Here is a 26,877-nt window from a genome sequence, read left to right as displayed (position 1 = left end):
TCACCAGATGTTTTTGCATATTAGTCCCTCTTGAGTAGACCCGCAGCGGTAGATAGTGTCCAGTCTTTTCTCTGCACTCCTGTGTTGAGGTGCTTTCTCCTCGCTCAGTCCTCTTCCAAGCCTTTCACACATTGGGAAAGAGTCTGGCTAGAGCTGTGGGTGAAAGTTTACTTCTCTTGCTCAACATACACACACACACACACACACTCTTAAACACGTTGTGAATCTGTGTGTCTCTCGTGTGTTGCAGTTTGGCTGGGCATCATGTTGCCAGTACTGGGCGTGAAGTCTCTGTCCTCATACGCCATCGCCTATCTGGAGCGCCTCCTCATGTGAGTGTGTGTGCGTGTGTGCGTGTGTGTGCGTGTGTGTGTGCGTGTGCGTGTGTGTGTGTGCGCACGCATGTCTCAACAGTCTCTAGAATGTGAAGATCACTGGAAGAAGAGAGTAAATATATATATATATATATATATATATATATATATATATATATATAGTGTAAACATATGAATCCAGTAATGTAGTAACAGTCATGAGGAGTTGATGATGGAGATGTTTTGGAACCGTGTGGCGGAGGAAATATGCTGGCACCATGTTTACAGCGCTATATATCCTAACCGCCATAGTGTTGATGAGTGACCGTCCAGATAGGTGTCACAATAAAAATAGGTCTGTCAACATGCATGCAGTACTGACGGTAACAGGTGCATCCCTGTATATGTCCAGGCTCCATTCCAACCTCGTGAAAGGTTTCGGGATCATGGGGCCCAAAGAACTCTTCCCCCTGCTGGACTTTGCCTACATGCCCAAAAATGCGCTGTCAACCAGGTAACCGTTTATCTATCCATTTCCCTGAGAATATGGTCACCATGACTTACTTAGTCTGTCAATGATCCCCCTCATTTGTGTGTTGTGGTAAGACTCTCCCCCATAATTGCAAATCCAGGGTGTTTGTACTCTTAAGGGCTCCATGCTGTATCTTGTCTGATCTTATGGCTGCCTGTGGTCCAACCCTGAGGGGGAGGATGCATGGGGCAGCTTTTTCAGCCATGTTGCTGGGTAACCTACTAATTTGCCCACTGATGGCTAATGTTGTTGTATGTGCATCATTAACATATCATTGCATTTTCTTCAGGGTGTGTTATGGTATGTTGCTTCTGGCAATTTTTAACAGCCAGGTTCTAACTCGAGGTGTGTGTGTGTGTGTGCAGTCTTCAGGAGCAGCTGAGGCGGCTGTACCCACGGCTCAAGGTTCTGGCATTCGGAGCGAAGCCCGAGTCTACGTTGCACACGTACTTCCCGTCTTTCCTGTCCAGAGCCACACCAAACTGCCCTGAGCCCATGAAGAGAGAGGTATAGTGGTGGCACTGCGCCACTTACACACTTACACACCAACTCATTCACCCAGTCCACTCCGCCACTAACACACTCACGCAGTCCACTCTGCCACTAACCCATTCACGCAGTCCACTCTGCCATTAACACACTAACACACTCGCACAGTCCACTCCGTCACTTACACACTTACACACTCACACAGTCCACTCCGTCACTTACACACTAACCCACTAACAGTCGTTCATGTCCTCTGCTCAGCTGTCGGTTTAACATAAATCTGTCAATATTGGACACTTGTGTATTGAGATGACCATCAACCTGAAACGTTTGGAAGTTGTGAAACGTTTTTAGGAGCCAACAATGAAATTGGCCTGTGACCACAAATAAAGGCTAGAATATCATGCTGGAATAAACTATTAAGATCAATTAGATGCATGGCATTCATCATACCTTCAGTACTCAGATGTGACAGTGTTATAAAAACTATTTGTGTAGTTATACTATTTGCTATTAGTATAGTTTAACTTAATGAGAATGGGGAATGTGGTGAGACATTAATTTAAGTGAGCAGTTACGCCTAGCCCACTTGTGTTGACATTTAATACTAGCGTTCTAATTGCGTCATTGCTATGCTGTAACCTCGATGTTAACGCAACGCAACCGTCGGACACGATTTATTTAGTAGGTAAGGAGTATGTTTTAGTGCTTTTCATGAAGGCAATTATTTTTTTGCGATCAACGAGTCACGACAATAGTGTAGTCATCCCAGGTAATTGATGTTAAACTGGCAGCGGCTAGGTCTGCGTGCGCACTTACAAGTTGCTTGTCATTTAGCTAACGTTAGCCAGGATGGCTCGTTAGCACGATAGACATATTTTGGCACAACGCGCTAACATTAAACAAGCTAATGGAGTTTTATTCAACCTTTCTTCTTTGTACCGGGCTGTTGGTGTAAAAAACGAACAGGTGTGGTGGTAGACCTATAACAAGTTGCATTAAATACACTCAAATTGAACCTCTGAAGTTCCACAGATTTAACAAGGCCGCTGCTTCACATGAGTGTATAATGATGTGCTTCAATTTTGAGCGCACCCATCTGAAATGACATACAGATGATGTATGTAGCCCTACTCGCTCTCAGCATACCGGCTTACTTAAGAGTATGATGTGAAATGATGCAAGCTCAATATGTAATTGTATGGCATATATTATTTTCTTAGTTCATACCTCATAGCAACATCGTTGTAAGCAAAAGACCTATGTGGCCAGCACTGATCGTTACTGAATGCTAATGAAAGTGCTCAATGTGTTGATGAATAAAAGGAATTTGATAATGGAAGCATAATCTTTAACTTGTTATGGTAATGTATCCTGCATCTTGTCTTTGGCAGCTGCTGAACAGTCTCACAGAGTGCCTGTCTGTGGACGCACACAGTTTGGGAGTCTGGAGGCAGCTGTACACCAAATATCTTTCACAGTCAAGGTGAGTCTCGGCATCAGGACCTTCTCATCTCACCTTCACTGTTCACTAATTTGCAAGTCTGTTAACATTGTAACATCTGTTAACGGTCTTGCCTTGTTTTCAGCTTGCTTTTGAGTCACTTGCTGAAGTGCTGGAAGACACTGCCGCAAAAGGTACACAAATTGCCCCTGTAGCATCTTTACCGCCACAGCACAAATTAAGATACTTTTTTTCTTGCTATTGCCGCCTTGTTTATTTGAACCTAAAATCCTATGTTTGTTTTAGTTACGGAAAAGTCTCCAGGAAACCATCCAGTCCTTCCGAGTGACTAACGAACAGCTGGGTGAATGTGACGACGTCCAGGAGTGCAACGTGATGTGCAATGTAAGAGAAACACACACACACACACACACACACACACACACACACACACACACACCATCCCACCCACTTCCCAGTGTCTAAATCCCAACTCTTATGCCGTGTGAGATGAGAACCATAAAGACTCCCTTTGCTAAGCCTTGCGTTCCTGTGTCCTGTTGTCCCCTGCAGAGTATCCAGATGAAGATGAGGGGGCAGGGCTTCCCCTGGTCACGGCTGCTGATGGCGCTGCTAGTGTTCGCCGCGGGGTTCATCGCACACGACGTCCGGTCGCAAGGCTCGTTCGCCGCCTCCAGCACAGCCCACTACCTGCAGAGCTCGGGCATCACAGACACATCCCTGCAGGCCTGGGCCAAAGTCACCACTTACAGCCAGCAAGGCTTTAGGTTAGAACAAACACACTCACACTCACTCACACTCACACACACACACACAGTCTCTCACACATTTTCATTCACACACATACGTACACATATGCACACTTTCTCTCTCTCTCTCACTCACTCACTCACTCACTCACACACACTCATACACACACACACACACACTCTCTCACTCACACCACACAACTCTAAATACATGGATTTCCGTTTTAATCTACATTCAAATAATTACAAAGTTGGCTGTGCGTGATGTTCCTCACATGACCGTAATGACACGGCTTTGGTGGCTGCTGTTTTGCCCCATCACAGCTGGCTGGAGGAGAACACCCCATATTACTACTCCCTGGTGGTGGAGAAGGTGGGCCCGGTGATGGAGGAGGGCTGGGACAAGACCAAGATGGCCGCCGCCTTCCTCGCCACGCACACCTCCCAGCTTGTGGAGTGGATTAAAGAAAACACGCCCCTGTTTATTGAATGGGTGAGTGCTCGCACGGGACATTTCCCTCATCATTCATCACGTAGCACGGCAGCGCGCGCGTACGTATGTCTGAAGTATACCTGTCCCATGAGTTGATCTCCGTGTTTAGGTTTTAGACCGAATCTCTCCATGGAAACTGACCTGGTTGTCTGATGCCAATTCAAACCCTTTACATCACAGTGTGACTTATGTGTACTGGAGGCTGGCCATCTTAGATGGTCCTGCTGACTCAAATCAATGAAATCAGCTGTGATTTATGGTGTGTGTGCAAGGCCTGCATTGCAAATGTAGCTTGCTATGCCTGCATGTTATTTCCCCCTCTTTAGACTAGTCATCCTGATAATGGGGAGATGGGGTATTATTTGTTTCTAAGAGATATTAATATACCTTTGTCTTGATGTGGGCTAGAGGATAAGGAACTGTTGTTGTTGTTGTTGTTGTTGTTGTTGTTGTTGTAAATTGGTGTGCTGTGCAGTTGAGCTGCGTGTGCCAGGTTGTTGTACGTGTGTTCATGTTGGTGTCAGCATGTGGGAGTGTCACATTGATGGATGTGCAGTAGTCCTTTGGTGGAATGTTTTGCTGACTCTCCTTCTGTAGTCTAATTGAATTTATTCATCAGGGGTTTATGGACTCTATAAGGATAGCCTGATTTAAAAAAATAAATAAATCATGCCTGCTGCCCTGTCTGTTGTGATGAAATCAAAGATAGCTGTACTGTCTGGAGCTCTGTAAAGGCCGAGTCTGAAATACCCAGAATGATATCAAACTCAAAGCTGGGACTTAGCCGTGTAGAGCATTAGCCTATGCTTACATCAGAGTTGGAATGCTTCACCCTGATGAGATGATTTGGTTGTTAAAGTCCAACATCACATGTTGTTACTGGGCCTAACAGGTCTTTAGTCCAAATAGCCAGCCTGTTTTCACAACCTGTGAACCGCGTCACGATATACTTTGTTTTAGTGAGCGTAAAAAACCAAATCTCTTGTGTAATTAGTGTAGCTGTGCAGCCAGATGATATAATCAAGGGACACGTCCAGGGTTTCAGGCAGCGGGTGAGAAGTAGGAGAGCATTTTCTCGTAGCCTGTTCTGGACAGCAGAAACAGAACGGTTTCTCTTACGGTCTGTGGAGAACACGAGCCCCTCTGGGCCCAGTTGGACCCGGCAACAGAATAATCAGCTAATTGTTGCATTAACAACCGGATAGGATGGAAAATGGTCCACGCTCTGGTGTGTTGTCATGGCTACAGAATCAAGCTACTGTACATTATGCCAAAGATCCCTTTTCAACCGTCTCTGATTATGCTTTTTTGTTTTAGTTGTCATTGACACAGCATTATTTATCTGGCAAAAATGATGCTTTGTAGTTGACCATTGGCATTCAGCTTTGTAGACAATCATCTGAATGGTTAACTGTGTAATGTTGATGTACCCTGTTGAACCTTTTATTCGGTAGTATTTTAGCCTGGTCTTATATGTATGTATTCTGTATGTCTGTGTGGTATTTTAGCCTGGCCTTATACAGTATGTATGTATTCTGTATGTCTGTGTGGTATTTTAGCCCAGTCTTATGTATGTATTCTGTATGTGTGTGTGTTATTTTAGCCCAGCCTTATATGTATGTATTCTGTGTGTGTGTGGTATTTTAGCCCAGTCTTATGTATGTATTCTGTATGTGTGTGTGGTATTTTAGCCCAGTCTTATATGTACAGTACAGTATGTATTCTGTGTGTGTGTGGTATTTTAGCCCAGTCTCATGTACTGTATGTATTCTGTGTGTGTGTGTGCTCAGCTGAACACCAACACCCCTGAGAGTGTGCTGCAGATTGTGGAGTATGTGAAGGAGCTGCTGCTGTTCCTGCAGGAGAACTACGTGCTCCCAGCGCTGCACTACGTCCTGCAGGGGCTCCAGCACGCATGGCAGACCTTCCAGCACTCCTGCAAGTGAGTGCCCACCGCACCCATGCCCACCGCACCCGTGTCCACCGCACCCGTGTCCTCACCTGTAATACCACACCTGTAATACCACACCTGTAATACCACACCGCACCCGTGTCCTCACCTGTAATACCACACCTGTAATACCACACCGCACCCGTGTCCTCACCTGTAATACCACACCTGTAATACCACACCGCACCCGTGTCCTCACCTGTAATACCACACCTGTAATACCACACCTGTAATACCACACCTGTAATACCACACCGCACCCGTGTCCTCACCTGTAATACCACACCTGTAATACCACACCGCACCTGTGTCCTCACCTGTAATACCACACCAGCACCCGTGTCCTCACCTGTAATACCACACCTGTAATACCACACCGCACCCGTGTCCTCACCTGTAATACCACACCTGTAATACCACACCTGTAATACCACACCGCACCCGTGTCCTCACCTGTAATACCACACCTGTAATACCACACCTGTAATACCACACCTGTAATACCACACCGCACCCGTGTCCTCACCTGTAATACCACACCTGTAATACCACACCGCACCCGTGTCCTCACCTGTAATACCACACCAGCACCCGTGTCCTCACCTGTAATACCACACCTGTAATACCACACCAGCACCCGTGTCCTCACTACCACACCAGCACCCGTGTCCTCAGTACCGTAATACCACACCAGCACCCGTGTCCTCACCTGTAATACCACACCTGTAATACCACACCGCACCCGTGTCCTCACCTGTAATACCACACCTGTAATACCACACCAGCACCCGTGTCCTCAGTATCATAATACCACACCAACACCCGTGTCCTCAGTACCGTAATACCACACCAGCACCCGTGTCCTCAGTACCGTAATACCACACCAACACCCGTGTCCTCAGTACCATAATACCACACCAGCACCCGTGTCCTCACCTGTAATACCACACCAGCACCCGTGTCCTCACCTGTAATACCACACCAGCACCCGTGTCCTCAGTACCATAATACCACACCAGCACCCGTGTCCTCAGTACCATAATACCACAATACATCCGTCCACACCAGACACTTTTACAGTAATTTCCTGTGTATTAGCAGCATTGTGTATAAGCCGCAGGACACTGTTTTATGCAAGTTTGAAATATAACAAAACTAACACAATATGAACTGCCTCCGTGTATTAACCTCATAGCTTAAGAAATTGAGCAAAATCAATGTGTAAGCTGCGGCTAATAGTTGGGAAATTACGGTAAGAAAGGCTGTGCACTGATGTCAGTCCTCTAGTCACCTGTGAGGCATTAGAATGGTACTGACCTTTTGAATTTCCAAAGGTCAGCAGTGTGAAGTGCATGTGATCAGTTCTATCTGGACATTTGGAACAAAAGTTTGGCCCCTATTAGTCTCAACAGATTTATTTGATAATCTCATTTTGTGCAAAACACTCCTGTGAATGTCAGTACCCATTGTTTTGTATTATTTCTTTGTTTTTTTTCTGTGTGGTGGCGTTTTTCTTAAATGACCCTATGCTGTTTGCTGTTTTTCAGTGGGGAGGTATCGCTCTTATGCATCCAGAATCATATGGTGTCTTTCACCAACTCCACCTGGCTTTACCTGCAGGACACGACGGCCTCCATCAGAGACTGGGCCCAGGACTTACTGTCGAAAGCGTGATGCCCGCAAACGCATTACACAGTCACCATTTCCTTTAAAAAAAAAACAACATACATATACACACACCCCCTCCCCACAGAGACTACCTTTGCTTCTGTCGGCCCTTTCGATCAGGGTGCACAGAAACACACACACACACACACACACACACACACACACACACATATGCACAGAGCTTATAGTGGAGAAACAGAGTACTCTCCGTCAACCTCACATCCCCCCCCCCCCCCCCCCCCGGATTCTTTCTCCTTTTGGATTCTTTTTCCTTTTCAACAAAATTGCTTGATTTCTTTCAGATTGTTTTTCTACTGGCGGGAGATAAGTCCCTTTTTTTTTGTCTTTTTATAAGCGTTCTTCAGGTGTGTTAAACAGTATTTATTTCCAGGAAGTTTGCCAAAAGGGGAGCAGACAGCCCTCTTCCTGGACAAGTCGAGCTCTTAAAGAGCAAGGGACTCATGAAGACTCACAGCAATCACACAAAAACAAAAACAAAAACGTGAATAAATATTGTATGATTTTAATCTGAACGAGTTAAGTGGGAAAACTCTGATTCTGCCATATTTGACTACACCTACAGTACGTAGTCAGTGACTGTGTGGATGTTCTGTCTGTAGGTATGAGTGTGCGTGGATGTGTGTATGTCTGCAGCGCTAGAGGACTGAACCAACTGTGTCACTTCCTCTGAAAGCTGTGCTCTCTTAATTTCTGTTTGTGTGAAGCCTGCTGAAGGCCGTGACTGAACACTGGACTGAACAGTGGACTGCTGCTGCTCCCTGATACAGATATTACTTGAAGGTTGATGCCTTTTGGTAAATGAACGAGTGAATGAATGATTACCCACTCCCGTACACTTATAGGAAACCCCATCCCCCTCTAAATGTCCCATATTAGCTTTTTTATCTCCTTGTGGGATATCTGAAACTCTTAGATGGCCTAACTGAAGAATGCAGAATGCTGTGAACGCAGGAAGGAAAAAAATGTCTAAATGAATGACTTTGTTACTATAAAAGTGATTTATGAATAAAGATTTAAGCCTGTCTTACTGTTGGTGTGTGGTTTGTGTGGCAATAGACTATGCCTTGGTGTCGTTGTCCTTTATTTATTTACTTATTTATTTGACCTCTACCATGATGATAAATTATGAGTATGGAAGCAAAAGCAATAAACCTAATATTTTGTTTTGCCAACAGCCGCTGAGTGGTGCTGTGGCCCCTCTTTCACCAGAACTGTATACAGACAGATATATCATTTCTTAACATTTGATGGATGGACGACTATTTATGCACATATCTCACTGTCATATGAACAGCGCTTGACTGGTGTGTAATTCCCAATCCCCCCCTTCCCCATTTGCAGCGCCCGTGAAATGCGCGTTCACGCAATACCGGAAGCCCCACGTGTCCCCTATGTAAATAAGACCGTGTGAAAACGAACCTTTGCGGAACTCTCGATGGCGAAAGTGTTTCACCTACTTCAGCTGATTCCGCACACTGACTGTTTAGGGAAGACCATCTTCCTGTCGTTTAACAGCTTATCACGCTGACGCTGCCATATGGAGAAAATGGAGCAGCGACTAGCAGAGTTCCGAGCCCGTAAAAAAGCGGAAGCCGTTAACAGAAAACAATATCAAACTCCAACTTTGTCATCGGAGAAAGAAGCCGTGACAGAGACATCTCCAAATGAGAGACGTGAAGAGAAGCCTCTTCCTCCAACCAGTAAGCCTAGTGTATCCGCCACGACGACAGAGTATTCTCGTGTAAGTGAAAGAAAACTTCCTTCCTTATGTCCTTCTGATGTTAGTGATGATGAATCACAGAGTGATCTTATTGGTATTATTATAATGTAGTTTAACAACAAACTACCGCCATGAACTCAAACCATACCCGGGTGACGTTAACGCTATCTTTTTTTTACCCTCAGATGGACCTCTGGTTGTTGGACAGCGCTCTCGGACGGTGGCTAGGTGTTGAACGTTTGGCTGTCACCAACCTGACTGTGCTTAAGGTGTTGTTGTGGTTGGTACTGCTCGGACTTTTCTCAGAGCTCGACTTCGGACTACCCTTCTTCCTGATTTCTCTTTTCTACTGGCTCTACGAAGGTCTGCGGGGGCCCTCGGAGCGTCGACCCGGAGAACTCAGCGCATACTCGGTGTTTAACCCGGACTGTCAGCCCCTGCTCGGTGCCCTTACAGCAGAGCAGCTGGAAGGTGAGATGGGCTACAGGCCAGTGGTTAACAGATAGTGAAAGCCCATCACCATCACAGGAGAGACTGCTACTCGACTTTAACCTGTCAGCAGAGCCCAAGAGAGTTGTGTTCGCCACACTAATACGGCTTGTTTTCATCTCAGAAGTCTTTATTTGGATATCTATTTGGACAAGCAGTTGCAGTGTTTTTGGATAACCTCTGACTGGCATTTGCAACAACCGCTTCCTTGAAATTGTCTGCATTGTTCTGCACTTTTACATTGTAACATCAGAGATCTGGTCCAATATATGGATGGGTTTATATTTGGTATAAAATGCTGTATTTTTGTATAAGATGCTGTAATCATACTCTTGAGGCAAATGCCTTCTGATCAGCCTTGGCTGATGTGCTGGTCCTGATGTGTAACGCTGGGAAGTTGGGGTATGTTACATCCACTACTTGACCTACAAATACCTTGTGTGAAGTGTTGGGTGAATGTGGAACTCTCCACTTTTCTTTGTACAAATGAAGGGTTGTCAGTTGTGGTGTGACATCTGACGAACATTACTGCTTCTAATTAAACAGACTGAAAATAAACCAGCCGAACTAAAGGTCCTTGATTTATTCATCTTTTATTCCAAAGGACGTTAATAGGAGAACATATTATATAGATCAGAAGAGCGCTAGCCGGGTGCCCTGCTGAGTGTGCATGTTTATTTGATGTCGCAGAGCAGGGCCACTCCGCGCAGTATCCAGTGCTCTGGGGGCTGTGTGGTGCGCAGCACGACGCCGGTGATGTAGGTTTGGTCAGTGCGGCGGGGCTTCTTGTAGACGGGGCAGATGTAGAGCTTGGGGTCTTTGGGGGCAGTGGAGTTGATGGCAAACATGTGCACCACGGGCAGCGGAGTGAAGAGCACTTTGGGCGTGGCCTCGATCAGACGGCAGTTTCTGCGGTCCCACCCGGCGCCATCGAGGAACAGGCCGTACACGTAGACACCCTCCTGTGGTCAGGAAACCAGGCGAGAATTGAGGCATCAGAAAACAATAACATCAACACTTTGTAACGGTAAGAGGTGAGAGATGTTGGTCAGATCAGGGCTTGTTGGTACGTACGGCAGGTGCAGAGGTGATCTCCTCCCTGGTCTGCTTCAACACCTCGTTGTGCAGAGTGACCGTGTCCAACGCCCAGCCTTTGTGAGCACGGGTCACTTCCTGCCTCATGGCAGTCAGGAAACCTATGGATAAGAGAGAACATGGCGCAAAGTAAAGCCTCTCTTACGCTTAGCATTAATAAGATTAGATGTTTACAAGATTACAGTAGCTGTTTCCAAGACTGACAATGTCAGTGACAGATAATGAGATTTGCAACCCAATTCTACCGTAACATGACAGGAAATGTCATTTAGTAGGTGTGAGTGTGATGTAGCTGATTGCGTACCCTGGGGGTTGAAGAAGCCGGTCATCCAAAAGGTTTTGGGTCGCCCCTCAAACACCCAGCTGTGGAACTGGATGTTCCTCTCGAGCAGCTCTGTGAACCAGAAGCCCAGAGTGGACGAGTCCCAGGACAGCTTCTTCCACAGGTTGGGCACGCGCGCGTCATACATGTTGTCCAGAGCATCTCTCAGGTTCTGAGAGGGAGGGAGGGAGGGAGACAGAGAGAGAGAGGGAGAGGGAGAGAGAGAGAGAGAGAGAGAGAGAGAGAGAGAGAGAGAGAGAACAGCAAACAGGGAGGTATAACATAAATATCAGAGCACCAAGGATCTACCAACAGCCTACACATCTGTCCCCTGTGAAGAGTAGAACAGTAAGGACACAGCTGTGGGTTCAGATGAAGACCTGGAAGGTTCAGGTCTCCATGTTCAGTTCTGCAGAGGAACAGTTGGGTCATTCAATGAAACTTTTTCCACTATAACATATTTATTATTTACACTTAAATATTTATATTTAATTCTGAAAATAACAAAAGTTTGATAAGAATATAACATTTACGTGGTGGAAAAAGTGTTTTCTTGTACTGTACATAATGTTAAAAAGAATCCTTGAATTATTAGCTTTAGGCTTCAGAAACATACTTTAGCTCTAGTTTGTGCTTTACGTATTTCATCAAATGTTGGACGCAAATGGTACCCGTTCCATAGAATGACCCAGTTGTTACTCATGTCCAGCTCAGCTGAGTTTTTATATGCTTTAAACACATCCATACATTCAGCAATAGGAAAGGAACAGGTGATAAAGAATCCTGAAGTGTGGTATGTACGTTACATCAGATGGTCTACTATTGCAGTGCAAATGACTGATGTTTTCAACAGCTCTGACCTCGCTCATGATGATGGTCCCTTCGATGGCCAGCTTGAGGTCGTTTAGACTGGTGCGCACCACAACGATGATCCTGTTCATTCGGTCCACCTCCTGACGCAGGAAGATGTTCATGGAGTTCAGAGCGCCCATCTTCACCAGCCGCGCTCTCACCTGCACACATGCACACAGATCAATGAACATGTTCTCAACACACTCACTTCAAACCCACTTCCTCAGCAGCAGCTTAAAGGGACACTTCACCGATTAGCATTAAGCTTTGTATCTTTAGAAAACCAGTCATGTTTTTGAATGGTCGTGCATCATTCCCTCAGTTTGCCTTGAGATGGGAGAAAAACGGATTTCAATGAAACCCATGCATAGGACTTCCTGCTTTCAATAATGTAAAATGATGATTTTTACATCAGTCCAACATTGAAATCAGTATTTCTCCCATCTCAGGGCAAACTGAGGGAATGATGCATGACTATTCAAAAACATGACTGTTTTTTTAAAGATACAAAGCTTAATGCTAATCGGTGAAGTGTCCCTTTAAACTGCCTGCTATAGCTAGCTGGTAAAGGGCATATTTCACATCACTACAGCAGATGCTGCCAGGCTTCTGCTATAGCAGACTAAGTAACAGAGCTGTGGCCACCTCGTGGGGCACGTAGTTGGGTGGCAGCTTCTCCAGCATGTCGGATGCCAGCCGGTAGACGATGGACTCCCTGGTCTCCCCGGACCCTCCACCACTCTCCTTGGGCTGGATGTTGGTGATGGTGTCCAGCACCTCTGCGGAAGTGTTGGTCTGGTAGCTGAAAATCATCACAGGGGCGTCAGAACATCACTGACCATTTTGACTCACATCTGGTCTATTGGTGAACTTTGCCAAATCAACAGAATAGCTGTGACTCAACACTGACATAGTTTGGTTACACGTTCAGTTCAAATATTAGGCTTACGAACACAGGGTTGTGCTTAATGTCAGTTGTTTCTTTAGAGGCAGTTGAGAGGAGGTCCTTACGTGATGTCAGCATTGGGGTGCAGCCCAAACACCTGCGGAGAGTCCACCGCGGGCAGGGTCTGGATGTACTCCATGTACTGCTCCAGGGCCTTGCACACCGGGATCTTGTAGCCCGTGTAGTAGGCGAACACCGGGTCAAAGATCTTATCCGTGAACCACACCTGGCGAAGCAAAAAGACCAATGAGACAGCTCTTGACCATCTGATGCAAACGTCGTTGAGAATGACAATATGGCCTTCATTTCAAAGGTGAGCAAGGCAAGCAAATCTGTCAACAGGCATGAGTTCTCATGCATGAACTACAAGCTATTGTGTTGCATGTGGGAGCACTGAGCAGAGGCATCACTGTTTGTGCTTAAGCTCTTAATTTGTGTGACATGAAATGCATAATGCAATATGTTTATATTGACACACACACAAACTAAAGCTGATTTAATGGACTGAGGAAAACATGTATCTAATTCACCACCATGCAAAACCAACACCATGCTACCAACCAGCATGGGTGAGTCAGCACATAGATAAGGAGGTGTTCAGTACATTCATTTATTTAGTGACAAAAAACAGCACAGTACCCTTGCAAAGCAGTTGAGGAGCCTCTTGTCGTAGTCGTCAGTGACTCTTCCTCCATACTGCACCTCTCCCAGCATGTAGCGGATGGTTACCCATGACACGCCCTGCAGAGTGAGGACACAGGCCACAGGTGAGATAGCGTTGCTCAGGAGCCCCTTCAGTCTCACTGGTACACCAGAGAGCTACAGCTGCTTCAAGCTCACCTTCTTGGGGCTGCACTCGTCCAGGTGGTTCTGCACAAACTGGACGCTGGCTGTGAAGTCAGCAGAGTTGAACTCGTAGGGAATGTTCCAACCCAGAGGTCCAAACTTACGCCGCTCCTACATGGAAGACAGGAGACACAAGACAGTTCAGTAATACACAAGCACTGACTTACACTACTCACAAACAGTCAGGGACATTCAGCTTTCAGGTGAAATTTCAAGATGAACCTAAAATCCGCTATAACCTTTACAGGTGAACTTAATGCAACCTTTTCTAAACTTTTGAATGTGCATGTCCAATAGTTCAATGTTTCAGTACTTTGTGCTGAAACAATACATTTCACCTGAAAGCCAGATATCCCTAACCTTTTGTGAGCTATGTGTATGGCAGATGAAATCCATGGACGTGTGTATGGGGAGAGGGCCCCACCTGGACGACGGTGTGCAGGAAGGCCACGCCATACAGCAGGGGCTTCCACATGGGCAGGTTGCTGACGTCCAGCTGGTCCTGAGAGATGCTGGCAAACGTGCGCTTCAGGCCGGCACGCACACCCTGGGGCGGGTCGTTGGTGAACTTGATGGAGGACTGAGACACAAAGACGAGTGTCAGAAGAGCATATGCAGACAGGAGACCATAAACAGGTGCAACATAACATACAGTAAGTATATTATATCCTTTTTTGATCCTGTGAGGGAAATTCGTTCTCTGCATTTAACCCAATTTAACCGAATTAGTGAACACACACAGCACACAGTGAAACGAATCACACACTAACCCACAGCAGTGAGCTACCTGCCCAACCAGCGGCGTTCGGGGAGCAGTGAGGGGTTAGGTGCCTTGCTCAAGGGCACTTCAGCCGTGGACTGGTCGGGGGTCGAACCGGCAACCCTCTGGTTACAAGTCCAAAGCCCTAACCAGTAGGCCACGGCTGCCCATAAAGGTGAGGTGTAGGCTGGGCCAGTACCTGCAGCAGGGTGATGGAGAAGCGGCCATGTGGCTCCGTGGTGATCCACACACGGAACGAGTCGTGCATGCTCTCCACAGTGGTCACCGTCTCCAGCAGCTCCTCCATGAACTCAAGCCCTAGATGGCAATTCTGCAACAACACCCAACCTCCCTACACACACACACACACACACACACACACATGCACACACACACAAATGTTAACCTTCATTTGGTGGACACAGTAATGTGCAATCTGGGTGTTTGAGTGTAGAGTCTATCACCTGTGCCATGGATGTCTGTATAAGCCTTCTAGCATGCACCTCCTGTCCCTGTCCCATGGATATGGCCCTGCATTCTACACACACAGAACCAAAGGCCTGAATATCAGCAGCACTCACATACTGTACACTGCAGGACAAGACATCTAATACCAGGCAAGCCTGTTCCAAGTCCACAGGTTAGTGGCTATTCCCTAATTGAAAATACAAAGTATAATCACGCACATCCGTCAAATTTGGCGGGTGCAAGATCAAAAAATTATAGTTCAAAGGCAACGTAAAGATCCGCACACCGAAGAGCTTCCCTAATTGTACACTCTAAGCACAGCAAGCGTGGCCCTGCGTCCAATCCGCTTACCCAGACGCAGCTTCTTGGCCAGTGCCTCGATCTGATTGGTGGGGTCTGAGCCCATGGACAGGAAGCAGATGAGAGGCGTGCGCGTGTCACTCTCCTCCCAGGTGGCCTCCAGGTTGAGGATGACGGGCTCAGCGAAGCGCATGCCCATGGAGTCACCCACATACTTCCTGGCTTGGGAGATGGTGCGATCTGGGCACCAGGACCTAGCAGCAAGTAGGTGGCACACTTCACAATGAGCCAATGGCATGTTTTACGTCAGGAGCTTTGGGCTGAACACAACGCTGAAGAACATAATAGGGCAATATTTGTGGTTCAGCTATGTAGTGTTAGAAAGTGTTCATTCCAAAAAAGTCACACTCATGTTTATCTTTCATCTATTTAGAATCAACAAGTCATGACAAGACCTCTCTACCACTTAATTTCAAGTAAAAAAATCTCACAAATGCCTAGGTACTAAATCAATCTAGCTCATCTTTGGTGTTGTGTAGGAGGCTCTGGCACCTGATCAGCAACAGCCTGTGGAAGACATCCAGAGAGTCGTTGTAGCCATCAGGAATCGTCCCTTCCTCTGGCGAGTCTAGATCAAACCACAACTTCCAGCCCTTCTCATTCCGCGACACCTGCAACATATAGAAACACAGCACCAGCTGATTATCTACAGAAGAGGTTAAACTGATAGAATTAACAGCTCACCTATATCAATAGTTTGCTGTGCTCTGATCAGTTACCACCGAACTCAATGATCTCTGCAATCAGAGTCTGTTAATATGTCTATAAAGAGCTATGCAGGAACAGCCCTGAAGTAGTTGTGTGTGCAGTGACCCTGACCTGGTTCATGATCTCGGTGAACTGAGGCAACTTGCTGAGCTCGACCAGATTGAGCCAAGTCATGTCCAGGATCCAACGGAATGGCTTGGCTGGACAGGCCTTCAGATCCAAGGCAGCTCCACCTGGTTCACACAGACACACAAATGCTATTGAGTACTTGCTTCTGGAGAAATCCACAAGCCGTGAGCCTCCTCCATGCCATGTATGGTACCTTTGATGAGTGTCTGGAACTCATTATGATAGAGGCAGCCTTTCTGCAGGTCTATCTTGAGCGCTAGCAGCAGCGTGAAGATGAACTTGTGGTTCTCGTAGAGCCCGCGCACTGTGTAGCGGAACACCTCAAAGGTCAGGTACTCAATGATGTTGGAGATTCGCTTCTGAGTCAGAAGAGACTTCTCTGACCTGTGATATAAAAGCAGCGTTAGAGTTATTGGACCCTTTAGAAAAGCCCATGTGAGCTAATGAGAATCCAGACTGAAATCACACAAAAAAAAGTAGAGGTTGGAATAGAATAGAATAGAATAGAATAGAGTAGAATAAAATACATATAAACCAAGGTTCTCAAGGTAACTGAAGGGCTACTGTGTTTACCTGGCCATGGAGAGATCGAAGATCTTGAGGAACTGAGCCAGGGAGGTCTGGTACATGACGTTGACCATGCTCATCTCTGTGATGAGGAAGTAGAGGATGCTGCCACGGGACGCGGCCGGCCGGTACTCCTCCTGCGCCGTGTTGATCTTCACCTCCGTCTCCGCGGCGACGTGCAGTTTCTCACTCACTTCTGCGGCCGTCTGCTTGGTGACGCTCAAGATGCCAATCATGGACTCGTCATCCACCAGAGAACCTTAGCATTGAGAGAGGCAAGAGTGGACAAATGTCCAGGAGGGCGATCAAAAATTCAAACATAGTTCATATAACACACATAATGGGGAGAGAGAAGAGCTCTGTAAGAGCACAAAGCTCATTGCTACCTTTCGTGCTACTTAGTTTGTACAGCAGGTTATCCTCAAGCTCCTTCATCTTCCTCTTGTTGGCTGTCACATCCTCCATGAGCTTCAACCTCTCTGCCTCTAGTTCCTAAAAGATTCACAGCAAACACATCAGATCATCACACATACACCACCACACATTCAACCACACACAAACACATAATGTTGAGCCATAAAGATGTTGTAACCCCATTCTAGGGCCTCTTGGAGATCTTACATATTTCTCGGTGAGGATGACGCGACCCAGCAACTGGTTCTCCAAGCCCTTCATGGTGACGGTGAAGTCGATGATGGACGTCTTGGCACTGATCTCTGGGGTGTAGGCTGGGTTGGGCAACTTGGTGGTGATGTACAGCCTGAAGCCATCCATGACGTCTGTCTCCTTGTCTCCTACTTTAACCTGGAGGGGAGAAGAGCTTAAGTCACTGAACACAAAAAGACAAGGAAATGCCTCCCAAGATTAGATACATGATTTTTAGGGTGAATACTCAGTTAGGATTGATCAACCGGTAAAGGCTTATTCATAGCCAAGGCGGCAAGTGTCGCTTCGCAAAATATGACTTAATTATCAAAAAGTTGAAACAGCAATGGCATTATCTTTGACTGGAAGGTATAAACTCAAAATTCTATCCCAGTTCTATTATGTTGTGTGCTGCCATAGTCATGGTGTGTAAAATGTTAATGAAAATAGGCGACTACTGACGCAGAAGTATGAAATATACAGTACCGCGACATGTGTCAACAACAATATTATTTGACCACAGATAAGACTTGAGGGTAAGTTGGTGCACTGTGGCACATTATTTAAAGAGAGATGGAGAGTTGCCGAGTCACCTTCAAAGTGGAGCCAGATTTGATGAAGTTCTTCTCCAGCACATTGTCCAGAGCAGGGTCCAGCTCCTCACGCACATCCTCTATGAGCAGAGGCTTGCCAAGGGACAAGCTGTCCTCCAGGTGGGTGCGGAAGAACTTGTGGTTCAGAGACGTCACCTGAGGAGCAAAAGAGGACCAAAGTTGTGTGGGTTGGGAGCCCGATGGAATTCATTCACAGTAATCACATGGAGTATCAACATGATATCATAACTGATACTTGGCTTTGCAAGTTTTGAGTATGTACACAGACACTACATGAGAAATCAAGAAGTCCTGTGGGCAGAGCACTGTACCTGCAAGTCGTTGGCTTTCTCCTTCTGTTTGATCCAAGCCTTGCCCTGAGTCTGGGGGTCCACGAGCAAGGGGAATCTGGCAGCCTTGGTGACAATGATGCCGTTCTGGACAGACAGGTCATCTCCTGGCAACCCCTGCAGATTCCACTCACTGATCTGAAGGGAAACAAGAAACAGGAACTCTTGGATGCATCGTTTGACCCTTCATGGTCTCAACCTTTACAGGCTGGACAGGAGGTGCATGAGTAAGCATAATGAGCTCGTACTGTGGGCTGGTCCACCAGCATGGAGATCAGGTTGAGGTTCTCAGTGTAGGGAATCTTCCTCTTGACGAGCTGGCCCTTCCAGATGTCCTTCAGCAGCATGTCACGGAAGCTCTGGTTGAAGGGGCCGCAGTAAGACAGGAAGCCTGTGAGCTGCAGAACATCTCCCACCAGCCTACACAAACACAAATGCATTTACTCATAAACAGGGAGAGAGTCTCTGAGCATTGTTGTAGACAAGCACTCCAAAGCGCCCTATATTCTCAGTTGGCCCTGGGCTAGTGCCAGAGAGGGAAGACCTGCCTGTTGATCTGTGACTTAAACTCTTTGCTCTGCTCTGTCCAGCGGATCCTCTCTCCACTCAGCCCGTCGATCAGGGCGGAGGCCGCCTGCATCTTATTCCTGCACATGGCCGCACCTTCCACCAGATCCTACAAAGGCATCAACAGCTCTTCTGCTCAGCTCTGTCTTGTCTATTGGTCTAGAATAACTCCTACAGACATACCTTACTGCATTCATACTCTAGTGATGGCTTTACCCTTGACAATCAAGTCCTCTAACTCTGCGACCTTATTCTGGTCACAGAAACAGGAACATGTTCTACGCAATGAAGACGCTCTGACACATTCTGTGGCTACTGAATTGGAAATCTAACTAGTAGAGGGCCTATTAAGTAGATCCTGCTCAGAGGAAAGTAAGAAAGACGGATAGTGCCTACCTGCTTCTCCTTCATAGCAGCATCAAATTTGGCCTGCACTTTGTCCAGCTCAGCCTGCTTCTCATCCAGCTGGGCCTGGGCTGAGGCCAACTCCGCATTGGCCACAGTCAGCCTGCCCTCCTGGATCACCAGGTTAGCCTGTACACACACACACACACACACACACACACACACACACACACACACACACACACACACACACACACACACAAAGACACATTAAAATACATCAGTGGCATCTCTCGTCAGTGGCAGCTCCCCATAAATGTTACACACACGTAAATGACTGTGAAAAGCCATGTCATAAATAAAGTCCTTCCAGGTGCTGGGCTTTACCTTTAAGGGCAGCACCTCCTTGTTAATGCCAAAGAAGGTGGCCATGGCCTTGGTCCAGGCCAGTAGACCGGCCACGTTACCGCAGACCTTCTTGGCGTTCTCCAAGGTGTAGTCTTCCATGTCAAAGTAGGGAGTCAGCAGCTCCACCATCTCTTCGTTAATGGTGTCTTTGGGGAACTGCTGGAGCGATGCCATGAAACCACTGGCACTCATGAGCTGTCAAAGACGAGACGCTTAGACAGGGCAGCCTTCAGTACTTGGTCTCAATGTAAAGGGACACACTTAGACAGGGCAGCCTTCAGTACTTGGTCTCAATGTAAAGGGACACACTTAGACAGGGCAGCCTTCAGTACTTGGTCTCAATGTAAAGGGACACACTTAGACAGGGCAGCCTTCAGTACTTGGTCTCAATGTAAAGGACACGCTTAGACAGGGCAGCCTTCAGTACTTGGTCTCAATGTAAAGGGACACGCTTAGACAGGGCAGCCTTCAGTACGTCCTTTCAATGCTTTCAATGTAAAAGGATATATTTAGTTTTATTTGGTGTGTGTGCGTGTGTGCGTTTGTAGTGTGTGTGTGAGTGCGTTTGTACCTTCAGAGCCTCCCCCCACGAGGGCTTATGGCAGGGTCTGTCGGGGTCCATGGTGATGGTGTCCACCCTCTTCCGGAAGAGCAGCAGGCAGCAGTCCATGATGCGCATGATGAGGTGGGGAGGCTTGGCCAGCTTCCTCACCGTGGCGATATCTGCAGGTTTGATGGTCTGCACAAGAAAAATACTGTTTTAGCTTTACCTGCCATTGTGTGATTTACCTTATTTCACAGCTAATTCCATTCACCCATTATTTTAGAATAGGCGATACAGAGAAAATGGTACCACAGTCTGTGCATGACTAGCATAGTAATTGATTTGTTCTTTTACACAAATGCTGATTGGCGATGCAAATCCAGGCTTACATTCAGGGCATTTTCGGCCTCCTCCAAGGCAGGCTTGGCAGCTGCCAGTTTGACCTCTGCAAACGCTTTCTCCTTCTCAATCCCCTCCACGATCTTCAGGGCCTTGTCCTTCACCAGCTGCACCGCGTTCTTCACCACAGAGGCCGCCTCGGCACTCACAGTCACCTCTGCCAACACCTACAGTCATTTCCCACATATGAGCTGCATTGTGTATAAGCCGCAGGACAGTGTTTTATGCAAGCTAAAAGAAACAACACCATATTAACTGCCCCCCTATATTAACCTCATAGCTGAAGAAATTTTGCAAAATCAATGTATTAACCGCGGCTAATAGTCGGGAAGTTACGGTACACAAGCACCACACGTCGTTTACAGCAACACACAGTGATTTATTCATTGATTGATTTTATTCATGGAATTCAAAGGATAAACACTTAAACACAATAAACACTTCTTTCCAATATGGTCCTGTCACTCATCAGTAAAACAGCATAGTGGCATAGATACGAGCAGAATTCAGATGCACTGTAGCAGTATTTGCCGTGTAGACTGAGCTATGAGAACAGCCCAAGGGGTCAAAGACCCCCTTACCTTGTCTGCCTTGACCGAGGCAATTGCTAACTCTTTCTCCTTCACCACCAGGTCTTTAGATAGCTGTGCCACTGACTCGCTGGCCTCCATAAGTTTAGACAGACCTGCCAGGCAAAAACGTGGTGGGGAATTGTTTCAGAAATCTCAACAATCAGCTTCATGATATGACAGCAGAGCAGGTTTAGACCAGAAATGCTCAACTGGTGCACAGGAGGCCGAGTTCTTACCGACATTCATGCGTTCAGCCAGAGTGTTGATGTACGAGTGCTTCTCTGCATAGAGAGTCTTATACCCATTAACGAAGGACAGGTAGGATTTGGGTGTAACATGAGTCCTTCGTCGGAATCTGTGAAGAACAACGATCAACACAAGGGATTCATATTCCCATTCGGCTCGCTGGTTCACATAAGCAGCCATCCAAACAGGCTTCACTTCACCTCCTTATATGTCTTTTTATCAGGCCACCTTTGTCCATATTTTAACCACCTTTATGGTTAAAAGCTCTCCTCTGTGCTGTGCTCTCCCCTGTGTGACAGTGACAAATGTTTGTATTCCTTCTACACAGAAACAGAAAATACCTCTCAAAGTAGCTGTCGCAGGTCTCAGACACCTTGTCGTGGTAGATGCCCATTGTCTTGACCACGGCGGCCTTGACCTCAGGGGAGCAGACCATGGGGAACTCGGCCATGAAGTAGTGGGAGACGGCCACCAGGGCCTCGCTGGGCCACGGCGTGAACCAGTCCATGGTGCAGCCAGAGATGAGCCCGGGGAACTTGAGCGAGCGCCCGCGGAACTTCTCACCCACCTGGACGCACAAAGCATTAAGTCTTCAGTCCCCCAAAGCTTCTGCAGGATGTGCTGGCACGTCTTCAGACATGTTTTTCAGCGCCACAAGAGACCTGTATAGCCCATAACACTATGGACAAGACATTTAGACCGTAATTTCCATACAATTTGTTCATGTCTGGAAAACAGTAATTCATATTTTTCAGACCTGGCACAAGAAGCCAGGAGATGGCTTTCACAAATGTCCAGTGCTATGGACAGCAGGAAGATATTACAGGAGTGTGCGTGAAGTGTGGTGGATATTCAAGGAGTGTGTGAAGTGTGTGGTGGGGAGCACAGCTACAGGAAGATATTAGAGGAGTGTGTGTGTAGTGTGTGGTGGACAGCACAGCTACAAGAGGATATTAGAGGAGTGTGTGTGAAGTGTGTGGTGGGGAGGAGACAGACCGGGGAGAAGCACAGGACCACGTGGAGGTTCTTCCTGACTCTGGAGATGAAGTAGTCGTAGAGGTTGTCAAAGGTTGGCGGCTGCTTGGGCAGCTCCTTCTTCATCACAGCGATGAGGTTCTGCGTGATCTCGTCCAACTCATCACGGGCAAAGAGATTGGACACCTGTGGCATGCGACACACAGAGCCTCACTTTGTAGAGGGAGCAAAAACACTAGTACAGGGTTGCTGCACACAGACACACACATGTCCACAGAAATATACGCCAACTGTGCGCTGACCTCTCCAGACGAGAGGACGTTGTTGAGGTACTCCAGGAAAGCCTCGTCCTTGATCTCGTTATCTGTGAAGATGAAGGTGATGCCTTTCCCCTCAGCACCTGCTGTTCTGTACAGCACCTTCAGGTCATCCATCAGATTGGTGGCATTGTAGGATCTAGTGGAACAAGAATCATAAAATTACCCGGATGAGACAGACATGTTGTTTACTGTATACTTACTTAGACTACGTTCACAGTTTGACAGCTTCTGTAGTTCACTAAACTTCCCACCCTTCCAAACTTACTGAACACTATGTTTCTATTGGTTGGTAGGTAATTGTCCGAACCTGGTTAGAGTGATCTGGAAGATTTTGTAGCCAGCGACGAAGGAGGCCAGGCGAGTGAGACTCTGCTTCCCAGAGCCTCCAACTCCAACCAGCAGAGCACTTCCACAATCGGTCCTTATGATGCGCGAGATCTGCGGCCCAACACAACACAACAACAGACTTCTCTTTTGTGCTCCCAAAGTTTGTGCTTGTCTGACTGAAACTTGAGGTTAAAAACGTGATGCAAAACAGATGAGAGATGAGCTGAGGTTAGATGGCCTGACTAACAGAGGAATGAGAGAGGGGTAGGAGGAATTGGAGAGGAGTAGAGAGACAGTGCGAGTAGCGGAACCTTGATGAGGTGAGTCATTGCATCGGTGAAGAACACCAGGTCAAGGCTGGTGCCTCGGACTGCCTCGTTATACTGGGTCTGGTAGAACTGGAGCTTTTCAGACAGGAACTCAAAAGTTGGAACCTAAATAAAAACAAATGCACATCGTAATGTATATCTAATATTTGGATGATCCTATATTATCTGTCCCTGTTGGTGAGATGGAGGAACATTACTCTGTGTTGTTTACTGCAATGGCCGTACCAGCTCATAAATCTTGGGTGCGTCTAGACTGACGTCATCTCCCTCGTCACCTGTGGGCTCAGGTGCGTCTCGCAGGAAGTCCACAAAGTATGGGTCAGGGTGGATCTGTGCCACCAGGTTGGCATCCACGTTTTCCTGGATCACTTGCGTTATGGCCTTATCATACCACACCTTGTCTTCATGGCACACAAACCTGCATGAGTGAAGGGGAATGAACGGCTTGCTGCTATCAGCTTAACATTGGAGTAATTATGGGTAACAATATCGCTTCTCTTCACAAGGGTGCAGCAATAAAGGTCTTAACATGGTGGACATTCTGCTTTGGTAGCTTTGGATTTTGATACCCATACGTTGTGGCAAGACTTCTGGCTTAACCGGCTAGCTGGCTTTAGATGGGAACTAACATGTTGATATAAACAAAGATTTGTTCCTTCAAAATGAATAATACAGTTCCAGTTACAATGTAATATGTATGCAACTGGAACAGATTCAGTGTTATTGTCTTGTTCCAATGTTATTGATGAAAGGAGCCATTACTTGAGAAGGTCTGCAGGCTAAATGTTCCCTCCATCACTGCCTCACCTGTCTGCAATCACCCGTGTGCATTCACACTTAAAGAGAGCCAGCAGAGTAGTGACGTCTTCACACTCCTCAGCGTGGATGTTGAGCATGCCTTGCCAGATTCGAGACAGGTCTCGCAGGTTGAAGAAGTAGTGAAACTTTGATGGGGTGGGCAACATTTTCACCTGTGGGACCACAACACCAGGAGTTTACTGTCAGATGCATCTCCCAGGAACATACAGGAACTGAACGAACCTAGCTGAGACATTAACAAGTGAAGAAATTCTCTCCTGTTACCTTAGTCATCTGCCACACAATCCTAGCGGCAGACACTAGAGAGGGGATAATATTTGTGACATCTGGCTTGAAATTTCTGCATTCATGGAAGTATCCAGAACCAATAATTCCTGAAGTGGAGATGCAGAGTGGAAAACAATGAACCACAACAGAACTATTGTTATATTTGCACATGAATTTCTGTATTTCAGACCACAGACTGATGGGGTTTAATATCATGACATAACATAGTGTTTTGCTGATCCCTTCACAATACAAGTTACAATAAGTAATTAAAAGCAGACTGTTTTAATGATGTTTTATGGGAACATAGTGCTATAGTGTCCCAATATGTTTTCTTCTGAAATACATACCAAAGATCTTGTCAATAGAGTTGTTGGCAGGGAGTGTGCAGTTGAAGACGCTGAACTGTCTCTTGAGTCGCTGGGGGATGTCGTTGCGGCCACCTCCGGGGTGGATCATGGCAGCCATAATCTGCACGTCCACAATGGTGGTGAAGTCTCCAGGTTTGTCCAGGCTGTACATGCCCGTCATCTCCATCATCTGACGCACAATCTCATTGGTAATCTGGAAGGGAATGGCATTAGTATGTTAATTACAATCCTAAAGAATTGACCCTTTTTCATCCTATCCAAATGGATCTAAAGAGGGAGAGCTACTGTACGCTAATAGTGTCTACTAGTACTAATGGAAGTAATGATGAGGTAGTAATGCATTTGAAAAGGTTTTAATGGTAAGAATGGGTGTTATGGTTTGCATGCTCCATGGAGGGCATAAGAGTGTAGCCTTGGACACCTGATCTCCCCACTCGTTGACAACAGGCATGTTGATGTCATCCACAAAGATGGTCATCCTTCGTCCACCGGGAGGGCCATACGTGCTGCCCATGCGCTTCTCAATGTAGCTCTCCACTGTGCGCTGCACTCCAGCAAAGAACACAGTCACAACCACACACACACATACAGTAGAAGGGTACGTTCACACTTAGCGTCTTTTTCTGACAAAAGAAGTTGTGCAGACCGTTTTTTCATCTTGAAAAGAAAAAAAGAAAAATCTGCCAGCGTTTTTATTCCAAAAGCAGCCGGAAGCGTTTTTTATTGCGATTGGCAAAGTGACTAACGTACGTGTGGACACAAAATATCGCTGAAGAAAAATTGGGGTTGGCTATTGCTTTTAATATGTTATGGCAAAGTTGTGAAGTCATGTCAAACATTTCCCAAAGCTCAGACACCTAGAAAACGAGTCTCTCGACAGATGTTCTGTCACCTTCTCCATTTTTTACTTGTTGTCATGGGAAACCACAGGTCTCATTAATCCGCTTGTGATTGGTCAGTTGTGAAAAAGACAGCATGACGTAAGGCGTTTTTTTCGCTAGAAGTTGAACATTTCTCAACTTCGAGCTGCAGAAAAACTTTTTTGAAAACACAGGGTTGTAGGGTCATAGGGTTGTAATGTAAAACCCACTTAGTCTGAACGTACCCTAAAGAAGACAGTCACAAACACACACACAGAAATACACACACAGAAATACACACACACACACACACACACACACACACACATATACTGAGCCCAGCAAAGAAGACGCACGCACGCTCGCACGCACGCACACACGCACGCACACACACACACACACACACACACACGTACTGAGCAGCCCAGCAAAGAAAACAGTCACCAACACACGCACATATGCTTACCTGGAACATCACAGGCTCAGTGGCAGAGGAGAAGTTCATGGACTTGAACAGGTCAGTCTCTGGGTCGTATCTCTTTGTGTAGCCTTTAATCATGACTGTCTTGGCAGTTCCTTGTTCACCAATGAGCAGAACAGCCTGTGTTGGGAAAGTGCAAATTCCAACAGTTGATCTGTGTTACATTCTTCCATGAAATGTTCATTTTTGGAATGTGCTAATGAAGGCTGGCTACCTTGTGCTGCTTTGCGATGGTTTCGATGAGGAAGTTGGTGCGTGTGTTGTCCACGTTGGGCACGAGGATAGAGGAGTAGTCAGGGACGCAGTCCGTTGGGTAAACGAACTCCACCACATATGACATCCAGTGATCCCACTCACCTGCAGCACAAATACAGTACACAGGGCTTTATCTCTCGTCGTCACCTCACGCAACACAAATCCCACACAACCAAGGCACCGTCTGCCATTCAGAGGAGCAATTCCACCAGACATGTATTGGGGTAAAACAGACGGCACCTTCATCCATGGGCCACACT

At 46.6% G+C, this 26,877-nt stretch overlaps 3 protein-coding genes across 3 annotated transcripts in view; 2 read left to right on the top strand and 1 right to left on the bottom strand.

Annotated features, from left to right (window-relative positions):
- The window catches only part of tmem214 (transmembrane protein 214), a 14,191-nt gene extending 5,487 nt beyond the window's left edge, over nucleotides 1–8,704 (top strand). The window contains exons 7-16 of the mRNA XM_062550113.1: nucleotides 251–332; nucleotides 727–828; nucleotides 1,212–1,353; nucleotides 2,730–2,821; nucleotides 2,925–2,973; nucleotides 3,086–3,184; nucleotides 3,353–3,567; nucleotides 3,874–4,042; nucleotides 5,833–5,984; nucleotides 7,541–8,704. Coding sequence (XP_062406097.1) covers nucleotides 251–332; nucleotides 727–828; nucleotides 1,212–1,353; nucleotides 2,730–2,821; nucleotides 2,925–2,973; nucleotides 3,086–3,184; nucleotides 3,353–3,567; nucleotides 3,874–4,042; nucleotides 5,833–5,984; nucleotides 7,541–7,667 — 1,229 coding nt within the window. The 3' untranslated portion in view covers nucleotides 7,668–8,704. The remainder of the gene's footprint in view (nucleotides 1–250; nucleotides 333–726; nucleotides 829–1,211; nucleotides 1,354–2,729; nucleotides 2,822–2,924; nucleotides 2,974–3,085; nucleotides 3,185–3,352; nucleotides 3,568–3,873; nucleotides 4,043–5,832; nucleotides 5,985–7,540) is intronic.
- Nucleotides 8,705–9,157: 453 nt separating this feature from the next.
- On the top strand, nucleotides 9,158–10,450 carry saysd1 (SAYSVFN motif domain containing 1). The gene is made up of 2 exons (XM_062550112.1): nucleotides 9,158–9,423; nucleotides 9,588–10,450. Exons 1-2 carry the CDS (start codon nucleotides 9,220–9,222, stop codon nucleotides 9,906–9,908), a joined length of 525 nt encoding a protein of 174 aa, XP_062406096.1. The 5' UTR covers nucleotides 9,158–9,219; the 3' UTR covers nucleotides 9,909–10,450.
- An 18-nt stretch (nucleotides 10,451–10,468) lies between these two features.
- LOC134097442 (dynein axonemal heavy chain 8-like) overlaps nucleotides 10,469–26,877 on the bottom strand; it is a 35,747-nt gene continuing 19,338 nt past the window's right edge. Inside the window, exons 52-91 of the mRNA XM_062550315.1 lie at nucleotides 26,577–26,719; nucleotides 26,348–26,482; nucleotides 25,443–25,565; nucleotides 25,001–25,214; nucleotides 24,648–24,757; nucleotides 24,372–24,535; nucleotides 23,790–23,982; nucleotides 23,547–23,669; nucleotides 23,216–23,346; nucleotides 22,891–23,044; nucleotides 22,610–22,774; nucleotides 21,955–22,181; nucleotides 21,604–21,722; nucleotides 21,377–21,480; nucleotides 20,786–20,962; nucleotides 20,424–20,591; nucleotides 19,832–20,047; nucleotides 19,496–19,633; nucleotides 19,081–19,208; nucleotides 18,781–18,952; nucleotides 18,515–18,670; nucleotides 18,183–18,338; nucleotides 17,566–17,748; nucleotides 17,331–17,436; nucleotides 16,951–17,203; nucleotides 16,571–16,761; nucleotides 16,360–16,481; nucleotides 16,033–16,151; nucleotides 15,532–15,734; nucleotides 15,177–15,250; nucleotides 14,912–15,064; nucleotides 14,377–14,532; nucleotides 13,947–14,063; nucleotides 13,746–13,847; nucleotides 13,172–13,332; nucleotides 12,806–12,962; nucleotides 12,169–12,321; nucleotides 11,291–11,480; nucleotides 10,966–11,087; nucleotides 10,469–10,853 (exon numbers count right to left, since the gene is read on the bottom strand). Of these exons, the coding sequence (XP_062406299.1) occupies nucleotides 10,566–10,853; nucleotides 10,966–11,087; nucleotides 11,291–11,480; nucleotides 12,169–12,321; nucleotides 12,806–12,962; nucleotides 13,172–13,332; nucleotides 13,746–13,847; nucleotides 13,947–14,063; nucleotides 14,377–14,532; nucleotides 14,912–15,064; nucleotides 15,177–15,250; nucleotides 15,532–15,734; nucleotides 16,033–16,151; nucleotides 16,360–16,481; nucleotides 16,571–16,761; nucleotides 16,951–17,203; nucleotides 17,331–17,436; nucleotides 17,566–17,748; nucleotides 18,183–18,338; nucleotides 18,515–18,670; nucleotides 18,781–18,952; nucleotides 19,081–19,208; nucleotides 19,496–19,633; nucleotides 19,832–20,047; nucleotides 20,424–20,591; nucleotides 20,786–20,962; nucleotides 21,377–21,480; nucleotides 21,604–21,722; nucleotides 21,955–22,181; nucleotides 22,610–22,774; nucleotides 22,891–23,044; nucleotides 23,216–23,346; nucleotides 23,547–23,669; nucleotides 23,790–23,982; nucleotides 24,372–24,535; nucleotides 24,648–24,757; nucleotides 25,001–25,214; nucleotides 25,443–25,565; nucleotides 26,348–26,482; nucleotides 26,577–26,719 (6,266 nt within the window). The 3' untranslated portion in view covers nucleotides 10,469–10,565. The remainder of the gene's footprint in view (nucleotides 10,854–10,965; nucleotides 11,088–11,290; nucleotides 11,481–12,168; nucleotides 12,322–12,805; nucleotides 12,963–13,171; nucleotides 13,333–13,745; nucleotides 13,848–13,946; nucleotides 14,064–14,376; nucleotides 14,533–14,911; nucleotides 15,065–15,176; nucleotides 15,251–15,531; nucleotides 15,735–16,032; nucleotides 16,152–16,359; nucleotides 16,482–16,570; nucleotides 16,762–16,950; nucleotides 17,204–17,330; nucleotides 17,437–17,565; nucleotides 17,749–18,182; nucleotides 18,339–18,514; nucleotides 18,671–18,780; nucleotides 18,953–19,080; nucleotides 19,209–19,495; nucleotides 19,634–19,831; nucleotides 20,048–20,423; nucleotides 20,592–20,785; nucleotides 20,963–21,376; nucleotides 21,481–21,603; nucleotides 21,723–21,954; nucleotides 22,182–22,609; nucleotides 22,775–22,890; nucleotides 23,045–23,215; nucleotides 23,347–23,546; nucleotides 23,670–23,789; nucleotides 23,983–24,371; nucleotides 24,536–24,647; nucleotides 24,758–25,000; nucleotides 25,215–25,442; nucleotides 25,566–26,347; nucleotides 26,483–26,576; nucleotides 26,720–26,877) is intronic.

This window comes from Sardina pilchardus, chromosome 12, assembly GCF_963854185.1.
Source record: "Sardina pilchardus chromosome 12, fSarPil1.1, whole genome shotgun sequence".
Classification (NCBI taxonomy): Eukaryota; Metazoa; Chordata; class Actinopteri; order Clupeiformes; family Clupeidae; genus Sardina; species Sardina pilchardus.
Note: the sequence above shows the minus strand (reverse complement) of the source record. Positions and strands in the feature narration are given on the sequence as shown.

What these genes read in the sequence shown, in the direction of transcription:
- saysd1 (XM_062550112.1), top strand. Translation starts at nt 9,220, where the DNA reads ATGGAGAAAATGGAGCAGCGACTAGCAGAGTTCCGAGCCCGTAAAAAA. An exon ending in CGACGACAGAGTATTCTCGT is followed by an intron (nt 9,424 to 9,587) that starts GTAAGTGAAAGA and finishes TTTTACCCTCAG; the next exon opens with ATGGACCTCTGGTTGTTGGA.